Below are 10,733 nucleotides of genomic sequence, written 5' to 3' on the forward strand. Positions count from 1 at the left end.
AGCTGCAATGGAGTTCCCAGAGCCGTTTCAGGGGGCCGATACAAGAAAGAGCACCTGAGCTGAGACTGGGCCCCTGTGAGCAAGGGGCCACTCAAATTGCAACTCACACAGAGGTGGTATTCAACCCAGTTCTCACCAGCTCAGGTGAACCAGTGGTCACCCCTCATTGGCTACACCCCCGAACCAGGTTGCCCGCTTGTGCCAGTCGCGTGTCCTAGCTTTCCCTACCACGTGGTGGCTGTGGGGCAGATTGGGCAGATGTCCCACGGCTGTTGCACATGTGCACTGTGTTTATCACCGCTACTCATGCAGTGCACATGTCCAGCAATCCTGGGACATCCGCCTGCCTGCCCGCCCTCCTGGATCACATTTTGTTCCTTCTCCTGGTGGATGCACCTCTTCCAGCCCAGCCAGCAGTTGGGTGGGCGGACGATCCCAGGGGCCTCTCACCCCCCTTGTCGTGATATGCCTGGTGGAGGCCTCAGGCCAGCTGAGCTGAGAGCCGCCATTCCCAGACTTCTACTCTCCGTGCTTGGTCAACGCCTCTTCACCTTGCCTGAAGCAGCTGGCCTGCCCCTCACCTCCCCTCCCTCGCCTGGCCTGAGAACGTAAAGGACGGTGGGGGAATAGCAAAGAGGCTGGGTCCCTATCTTCCCTCTCTCTCCCCTGGGACTCTCTGTAACCTGTCTGTGTGTGTGGAGAGAGACAGAGAGAGAGGTGGGGAACAGAAGAAAGAAAGAAAGAAAGAAAGAAAGAAAGAAGAAAGAAAGAAAGAAAGAAAGAAAGAAAGAAAAAGAGGAAGATAGAGAAAGAAAGAGAGCAAGAAAGAGCAAGAAAGAAAGAGGAAGAGAAAGAGAGATAGAAAAATGAAAGAAAGAAAGAAAGAAAGAGAGAGGAGAATGGAGAAAGTGAATGAGATATATGGATGGATAGATAAATACATGGAGGGAGGGGAGGGAGGAGAAAAAAAGGAGAGGAAGGAAGGACACAAACTCCTGGCTCCAGAAGACTCTTTTGAAGCAACACAACAATCTAGGGCTGGCATGCAATGAATCTCGGAGGTCATCTAGTCGAACCCCTGCTCCAGCAGAGAGATCCTTACAGAATCAAAAATAGCAGAGTTAGAAAGCTCTGTTGTGTGTGTGTGTGTGTGTGTGTGTGTGTGTGTGTGAGTGTCTGAGTGAGTGTCTGAGTGTGTGTGTGTGCATGTGTGTTTGTGTGTTTGTGTTTATTGTTGTCAAAACTCCAAAAACAGACAAAGTAGCTCTGGGGAGATCAGTCATAAATTAGAACACTTGCTAAGCAACTGGCCATTAGCGAGGACCACTTGTATTTGGTTTGCCAGTCACATGGCCACTAGGCCATGCCCATCTGGAATCACAGTGACCATCAAGCCATGCCCACAAATTCAAGCCATGCCCACAGAACCAGTAGTAAAAATATCTGAATCCCACCAGTGAGTTCACAGCCTGCTATGCGGCATCTCCTATCAGGCTCAAGGATTCACTTTGTGACCGCCTCTCCTAATAAAATATCTGGCAAATTCGGAACTCTTTTACTTGCAACTGTAGTTATCAGATCAGTAGGAAGGAGTTTCTCTGAATGGGGCCAATTCTGTTCTGCCTGATGTAATGCAAAATTATGTATTTATTTATTTAGGACATTTATATTGCCACATATTCGCACATGACTCAGGATTAGGCAGACTCTAACTGCGCCCTTGACATTTATTTTTATTTTCTCTATTATTATTATCATTATTATTATCATTATTTTTAATGCTGGTCTCTGAATGTAATAAAAGTGGACTGGATGAAGGAGGAAGCTGTGTTGGAGACATTTGCCATCTTGAGTTATTTGTAAATAAATACATGTTTATGAAAACAATCTCAAAATCATACTGACTGCAACCTTTACAAACTGAGTCTTGAGGAGAAGACAAGGAGGAGATTATGAGAGCAGCTTCTCCAACTTGCAAAATCTCTCAGTTGGACAAGGGAGGATTCAACACTCTTCCAAATGACTGGAAAGAGGTGTTGGGAGTTAAAACCCTTCTCATTCCTAGGAAAATAAAATATTTTAGGATATACTAAAAAGGGAGAATATATTTCCCTAAAAGAAAAGTAGAAACTCAGAGAGCCTGCAACTCAGCCCCCCTCCCACCTTTGCTAATGGACCATTACTCTGGCCTAGCCACTCTATTTACATAACAAAGATCTACTCCAGGTAAAGCTCTACAGGAATTGCCCAAAGCCATCACCATCATCCAGCGAGGCTCATCATCAAGCCTGGGACTCAGACAGCCATACAGAGTTGGCCCTGCATGGTCCCATGGGAGTCTGACAACCAATCAGAATACGAAGCTCCAATTCAAATCCCAACAGAGGGCATAAAACAATTGCACTCTCAGCATCTCAGCCCTTCTTTGCTCAACCAAGGCATGTGCTCTTGTCCACCATTAAACCATCTTCCAAGCAGTCACCATGTTTCCAGCGTCTTTCTTCCCCACTTGGACCTGAACCCAGAAGGAGATTTCTTCCAACAGAGGCTAGACAGAAACTTCGGATCTGCTCCCTGTTAGTCCAAGTGTCAGACAGGAGCAATTAAATGGTGCAAATCTCTTGACCTTTTCCAGCACAAGAAGGTTGAGATGTTCCCCTCCTTCTCCTTTGGGTTTCCTCTCCAAAGGATCTCAGATTAATGGATCCCTATTGGGACCCCCATACCTGCCACGGCTGCAGCCTCGGAGCCACTAACCTTTTTTCTCCTCCTTCCATCCCCTCCTTGATCTGGAGGAATAGGCAGCATTCATGGCCTTGGCCAAAGTCTGAATGATACTGTAGGGATGAGGGTCATTTATGTGATCCGCTTCCTGTTTCTTTTTCTCCTGGGTCTCCAGTGGGGCTTTCTGGGTGCATCTTCTGGCCTTTGACAGAAAAGACGTGCTTGGAAAGGAACAGCGAGAAATAATGATCTTGAAACTGATCTTCCACAAAGAAATAAGGTTCAAAGGCAGCATCCATTGGTCTTTTTGTCAGATAACCAAAGTTCCAAATACTATGGATGTATTTGAAGTATGTCCTTCTTTATTAGATCACGGTGAAAAACCTGTGAGGATCCAGACTTTCCCTTCAATGGCTCCTGGCAAATGCATAAGCGCTTCATGGAAAGGCAAAAATTCTGTTCCAGATGGAAATATATTCTATGAAGTGGACAAAGACATTGACTTGTCTCCACTTAGAGAGGGCCTCCCTGAGGTGCTGTTTGTCCAGTTGTTCTGAATCGTTGTGATATAACCACACAAATTCCATTCCTGACAAGCATCGGAGGAAAGTCCTCATGAAATTATCTCCATTTCTCTTTGTCTGAAGCAAAGAGGCCAATCAGGGTCCATCTGAAATGGAGGAGCAGCTGAATGATTAGCTGGGTATTGGAATCCTTCTTTGGGAGCATCTGTGGTGGAAAGGGGAATCTCCTTTTTATCACTCAGAGCCTCTGAAGGAATTAGAACAGTGATCTGGAAAAAGTAATGAAGAAGGCTGTGTTAAAATATGGTCCAGATAAATTCCAAAATAATACTTGTTACAAACCCAATTTTGTTTTGATGAATATATAAAATAGTTTGTTCCTTAGTCACGGTTTTAAAATATTTAAGACAGAATATTAACAAGATTGTATATAAAAATGGAACGCATAAAATCATATTAAACAAAAAAATGCAATGTAAATTTCTGTGTCACCCTTACAATTCCAACAATTAGATTCAAATTAGCAGATGTTAGATAAAATGTCTGGATCTAAGATATAGGTCTGTATTATATGTTATTTTTGACTACTAAAACCTCTTTCTCAGCTTCTATATCCTAAATTCTTTGTGAAGCAATTTTTCAGCTTCTTCTCTAGATGTACGAGAGACTAAGAGACCACAACTGCTAACAGAAATTGACAGTTGTACAATCCAATAAGTGTTTAATTGAAATTTTGTCTGTTTTGGGACTATGTCTGTTTCATCACTTTAATTTTAACCCCAATAATTATATACCTTGAATTTATACAAAGCAGAAATGTGTAAATTAACAATTATCTCTGAGGGCAGGAGCTGAACTCCTTTTATCCATCCCAAAGATACTCTTCTTGGTCTGAATATTTTTTATACATAGACAGGACTATTGCCAACTTGATTCCAATTGGATAAGGCAGATATTATTGATATGTGAAAATGAATATGCTAATGGAGGACCTCAAAACCTGGATGGTTTTTCAATAGTTGAATATTCAGTAGCATATCCTCTATAGGAACCTTTTGGCTCTTTAGGGCTTTAATGGTCAATTTGAAGATGAACATAATAGACTAAAACATAGTTGATATGTTCCCTAATATTCTGAAAAGCTGCTCTTGAATTCTATGAAGATATTGGATCTGTTGTTCATCCCCCCACCCCACTCATCTTACCAGATAGAGAAAAACACACACAAACCTGTGGGATTTTGTAGGTGCCTACAAACGTTGACATCTGGATGGAGATGACCCTGGCAGCTGCATCAATCAGAGCCAGGAGGTTCTCCTTCCTCCCACAGCCGTAGTTGGGGACATTGGCTTCTCCAGTGGAAAGAATGTCCAGCAAGGAATCTGAAGTGCGGAAGGTGCTTCCATAGTTGTTATGGATGTAGTAACCAAGTGTGAGATTGTGCAGGAGCTGGGAATTCTTGCTGACCATTTGAATTGCAAAAATTGATGCTAGGGTATTTGTTAGAGCAGAACTCTTCCTATTGAAAAACAATATTCATGTTATTATATTCAATAGCAACAACAAATGTTTCTAAAATATATAATCCTTCACAAACCTAGTAAGCCTTAGGCCAACATTGATCCAAATCCAATGATCAATTATGCAAATGAGAGACACAACTACAATTGTTTCAGTCACTACTTAAATAAAGCTCATTATTCAAGTGATGAACTCATGAGCGAACTGAGAAAGGAAAATCACCTGGATTTCATTCAGGTTTTTTGAAAACTCCATCTTTGGATTTTACTCTCTTCCACAAAGTAAGGCAAAAAAGGGAAGCCATGGAAATCAAAATCATTCAGGAAATTAGACAGGTCCTGAGGTACAAAAATACGTGCCATAAGAAGAAAAGAAGATTGTGAGAATTGCACATGGAGGGAGTGCAACTCCATCACCCTGCATGACTTACGAAGAAGAAGGAGAAGGTATGGAAGGAGGGCTGTTGAAGGGCAACATTATAGGCGACACATATGTTTCAGTTGTGACCACACCAATGAGATGGTCTCCAGGCCTGTAAAGCTCCATGGATTGTAGCCATCCTGGTGCTCCAAACTCAATGGGCATTTCCTTCTCAGCTTCCCACAGACTGATGGGGACACCAGCAGCAGCAGAAGCAGAAGCAGGAGGTCCATCATTCGTGGCATTAATAAATCCACTTCCTGTTTCTAACACAAACAACAGGAATAGTTGGAGAAATGCAAAGACTCTGAGAAGTGCCAGTGGCTTTCCTGATCTAAGCAGAGAATCACTCAGTTTCATCTGCAAAGGAGAGAAAGGTGCAATCAAGAGCAGAGCCTGCACCTGTCCCAAAACCTGGTCCCAAAGAGCTTCTCCCAAGGAATTTATCCTTTTCTGATACAAGATCTGTTATGTCCTGAGGACTCAAGGAGTTCTCACTCCAGGTCCACTCACTTGTGTGGGCGTTATTTCCCCATTCCCATTGGTCAGTTCTCCCCAGCAGCCAGCTATAAAAGCAGGCTGCGGGGTCCAACTGGCTGCTGATTGCTGCGAGCCAGTTCCAGGCTTGGCAAGCACGGTCAGCCCTTTATTTGTAAATAAAGTACTGTTGCACTCATGCTCTGGTTCAGCCTCTCATTGCTCAAACTTAACACTGGCGACGAAGGTGGGATGGCTACCAGAAGCACCTTGCAACCGCTGAGTCACTAGCCACCGATCTACAGCCCAGAGAGAGCGATCGGCTGGCAACAAGGAAAGCGCTGATCCGCAGCCAGAGAGAGCGGTCAGCTAGCGAAAGCGAGCAATCAAAAGAGCAAACGCAGATCCGCAGCCAGAGAAAGCGGTCTGAGTCAAATAGTTAAGCGTCTGTGGCCGCTTGTTAGCCTCGCTACGGGGAAAGTGAAGCGCTGCGAGCGCAGCCGCTCTGCATTTGGCGCGAAATTCAAAGCGGGTGTCATTTGAATTTCGGGCCAGTAGGAATCACAGCACAGCGCTGAGAGTCACTAACGCCCACTTTTTTGGCGCGAATCAAGACACCTCCAACGGCTAGCAGCCAACGTGGTAACCCAGAGAGAGAAAGAGAGGGTAGCAAAAAAACCTCTCCAGAGCTGATATCACTTGTAACTCACGGCGTTCGTAGTCCCAGAGAGATTTCTTCCGCAGGTAGCCCAGCCGTTCCAGCACCATGAGTTCCAATCCAGTATTCCCGGCGTTTAAACCAGACGAAGAGAAGTGGGAATCGTATAAGAACCGTTTCAATCATTACATCGATGCGGTCGGCCTGTCGGATGCGGAGAGCATCGGAAAAATCCTATTTCCTAATCTACTGCGGAGCCACCGTTTATGATACCGCTGCAGCACTCGTGGCGCCGAGAGAATTAAAAAGCGTTCCGTGGTCCGAGTTGCTTGAGATCCTCACAAACCACTACGCTCCCAGGCCTTCACAAATCGCCAGGAGGTTCACGTTCCGAATGAGGAAGCAATCAAGTAAGGAGACCATCAACCAATATATGGCCGCCCTCAGAACAGCAGCCCTGCACTGCGGGTTTGGAACATACCTGGAGGACATGCTCCTCGATCAATTGGTTTGTGGGTCAAGGATCTCAACCTACAGAGGCGACTGCTAGCTAAAAAGACCTCAACCTCGCGCAAGCGTAGAGAGGCCCTAGCAACCGAACTAGCTACGAACTCAGCCACCGAAATTCAGGGCCCAAGCGCCAAGCTGCAGCGTTCCCAGTCCATTCCGAAGAGGTGGAAGCGGAGGAAGGCCACAACGATGAGCGATGTCCATCGCCTCACCAATGACAGACGGTCGCAGGTAGGGGCCAAACAAGAATACACCGGTCCACCCAAGCACATCACCCTGTGCCTAGCCTGTGGGATCACATCAAAGGGCCACCTGCAAGTTTAAAGGAGCCGTTTGCAACAACTGCCATAAGAGGGCACATTGCGAGAGTCTGCCAAGCCCCCAAAGCGCTGCACAAAGACCCCGTCCTGCACTCGGGACCACAGAGGCAAGTATTAAACTGTCGCACGCACCGCCTTGCCAGGCGTACTTGCCACTCTGTTAGTAAAATTTCTCTCTCCGTTTCCCTAGAAGGTAAACCGTGCCACATGGAGGTTGACACAGGGTCAGCGCTCTCAATAATCTCGTGGAACACCCTCAAGAGACTCCACCCCAGCCTATCTACTACCCGGCTTCAGAGATGCCAGTTCGGTCTGAAGGACTACCAGGGAAGGCCATTCCCGTGATCGGCAGAGGCAAGTTCTTTGTCAGTTTTAGAGCTTTTAAAGGCCACCTACCTCTAGTGGTAGTTAACGGCAATCTACCCACCTTATTGGGGCTCGATTGGTTTCCCCACCTCGGCCTAGGGTTAACAGGAGTCCATGCTGTCTCAACCTCAGACACTGACTCCTTATTCGCTGACTACGCAGATGTGTTCAGCGAGGAGCTGGGTGTTATAATGGAACCCCATCTCGTTCACCGTTGACCCCCAGGCAGTCCCAATCAGATTAAAACCACGTAGAGTTCCATTTGCTATTCGACCAAAACTAGGCGCTGAATTGGATAAACTACTAAAACAAGGGGTCATTGAGCCAACAGATTTCGCCAAGTGGGAGACGCCCATTGTCACACCCCTCAAAAAAGATGGTAGCCTGAGAATTTGCTCGGACTACAAGACAACAATCAATAAATATTTACAAGTTAGCGCCTATCCCGTGCCCGTCATTCAGCACTTATTGCACACATTCGAACCGGGCAGTATTTTTGCTAAATTGGACATGTCTCAAGCATATCAACAGTTCCCTGTTGATAACCAAACAAGCGGAACTTCAGACCATCGTCACTCACAGGGTGCCTTCCGATGCAAGCGTCTCCAATTTGGCGTAAGTGTTGCCCGGGTATTTTCAATCCCTCATGGGCCGGATTTTACAGGGCCTCCCTGGTGTAGTACCCTACTTCGACGACATCTTGGTCTCGGCCAGGGACAGACCCCAACTCTTCCAGAGAGTGCGAGCAGTGTTAGAGAGGTTCAGACAGCATGGCCTCAAGTTAAAAAAAGAAAAATGCGCCATTGCCACTAGACAGGTGGACTTTCTGGGTTATAAAATTGACGCCTCTGGCATTCACCCCCTGGAGTCCAAGGTCAGGGCGATCCACGAAGCTCCCACACTGACCTCCAAAGCGGAGCTACAAGCTTTCTTGGGACTCCTAAACTTTTATGCATCCTTTTTGCCCCATAAAGCCTCAGTAGCCGAACCCCTACACAGATTACTAGACAAAAAGTCACCGTGGCACTGGGGGCACAAAGAAGACCAGGCGTTTAACGCCGTCAAATCACTACTTACGTCAGAGGCAGTGCTCATCCAATTCGACCCCAACCTTCCTTTAGTACTGGCAGCAGGCGCATCCCCTTTTGGAATTGGGGCGGTCCTTAGTCACCGACTCGCCAATGGCGCCGAGGCCCCCATCGCCTTTTTCTCCAGGGCGCTCTCGGCCACGGGTGAAATTACAGCCAAATAGACAAGGAAGCCCTAGCAGCTGTTGCAGCCGTGAAAAAGTTTCACGAATTCCTTTTTGGCCACTTCTTGAACTGGTCACCGACCATAAGCCCCTCCTGGGCCTACTGACGGCGACAAACAGACACCTCAAGTCCTCTCCCCTCGGATGACAAGGTGGACGCTTTTCCTAGCGGCCTACTCATACAAACTTATCCACCGCCGGGCAAAACTCTATCCCACGCTGATGCACTCAGTCGCTGCCCCTTACCGCTCCGGCTGAAGACCCAGCTCCTGTCAATGCCATTTTTGAAATCACCCAGTTGGACCTGCCCATCACCGCCCTTGACATCGCCGCCAAAACCAAGGCAGACCAAGCGCTCGCCCAGGTGCTCGACTGGGTGAGGAGGGTGGCGGGAGGCAATGTTGATAACAAATTCGCACCCTTTAAGACTCGCATGCAGGAGCTGTCCAGTTTGCAGGGTTGTCTACTGTGGGGCACTTTCGGTGATCATTCCGACCTCGCTGCGTACCCGAGTCCTGGAGCGTTGCACGAGGGACACCCGGCATTGTGAGAATGAAGGCGTTGGCACGCAGCTACGTGTGGTGGCCGGGTCTAGACGAGGACATTGTCAATTGGGTAAGTTCCTGCAGCATTTGCCAGGAATCCCGTCCTGCTCCCCCATCGCCACCCCTACCAGATGGGAGAGCGCCAGCGCCTGGTCTAGAATCCATATCGATCTGGCGGCCCGTGCATGGAAAGATGTTCCTAGTGGTCGTGGACGCTTATTCCAAGTGGATAGGCGTGGCGCAGCTATCCACGACCACCACACTAGCAATCACCAGCGTGTTACTTGCGCCTGTTAGTTACCCATGGACTACCCGACTCCTTGGTCTCCGATAATGGCCCACAGTTCGCATCAGTAGAATTCAGCCGTTTTGCAGCCAACCTAGGCATTAGCCACATTTTCACAGCCCCATTTCACCCTGCGAGTAATGGGTTGGCTGAAAGAGCCGTCAGGACCACCAAAGAGGCCCTCGCTAGGTTTGGCAGAGATGACTGGCACCACAAACTCTCACGGTTCCTGATGAGCCAGCACTCAACCCCCTGTGCAGTCACCAATAAGTCCCCAGCGGAACTTCTGATGGGCCGGCGCCTGAGGACTGTATTAGATAGACTGCACCCACAATACTGCCCTGACTCTCCCCTCGCTTCCACTTGGGGTTAGACATTTTATGTTACAGGAGCCGATATTCGCAAGGAATTTCGCTGGGGACCCACTTTGGATTCAGGCGAGGTCATCGCCGTCACCGGGCTGAGATCATATAGAGTCAGGCTGGAGGATGGTCGCGTCTGGAGGAGACACATAGACCAACTCAGAAGGCGCCTCAGCAACCTCGCAAACAAGAATCCAGAGTCTCCAGTCGAAGGGAACCGTCCCATCCGCCACCCAGCCACACCGCACCCAGTGACCAGTCTGCGCCAGCGTCGTTCAGTCAGCCCAAACCGGACAACAGCGCCCAGAGAGTTGATCAACCGGATCCAACCCACGAGTTTGACTCCAGAAACCAACCGGTGGTTTCGAGGATGCCAGTCCAGAGAGAGTGTTGGCGACACTATGCCAGCTCAACCGTCACAGACTGATACCGAACAGTCAGACAATGTTCCCGAGTTGCGCCGCTCCGGGCGCCAACACAAACCCCCATCTACCTCAAGGACTATGCGTGTTCGCATCTGGGGGAAAGGGTGTTATGTCCTGAGGACTCAAGGAGTTCTCACTCAGGTCCACTCACTTGTGTGGGCGTTATTCCCCCATTCCCATTGGTCAGTTCTCCCCAGCAGCCAGCTATAAAAGCAGGCTGCGGGGTCCCAACTGGCTGCTGATTGCTGCGAGCCAGTTCCAGGCTTGGCAAGCACGGTCAGCCCTTTATTTGTAAATAAAGTACTGTTGCACTCCTCATGCTCTGGTTCAGCCTCTCATTGCA

At 48.0% G+C, this 10,733-nt stretch overlaps 1 protein-coding gene across 1 annotated transcript in view; it reads right to left on the reverse strand.

Moving 5' to 3' along the window:
- Positions 1-3,337: 3,337 nt before the first annotated feature.
- The window catches only part of LOC148123599 (uncharacterized), a 31,884-nt gene continuing 24,488 nt past the window's right edge, over positions 3,338-10,733 (reverse strand). Inside the window, exons 2-3 of the mRNA XM_087919252.1 lie at positions 4,479-4,767; positions 3,338-3,517 (exon numbers count right to left, since the gene is read on the reverse strand). Coding sequence (XP_087775378.1) covers positions 3,338-3,517; positions 4,479-4,767 — 469 coding nt within the window. The remainder of the gene's footprint in view (positions 3,518-4,478; positions 4,768-10,733) is intronic.

This window comes from Pseudonaja textilis, unplaced genomic scaffold (genome assembly GCF_049901715.1).
Source record: "Pseudonaja textilis isolate UNSWEBS1 unplaced genomic scaffold, rPseTex1.2 PTEXSCF74, whole genome shotgun sequence".
Lineage (NCBI taxonomy): Eukaryota > Metazoa > Chordata > Lepidosauria > Squamata > Elapidae > Pseudonaja > Pseudonaja textilis.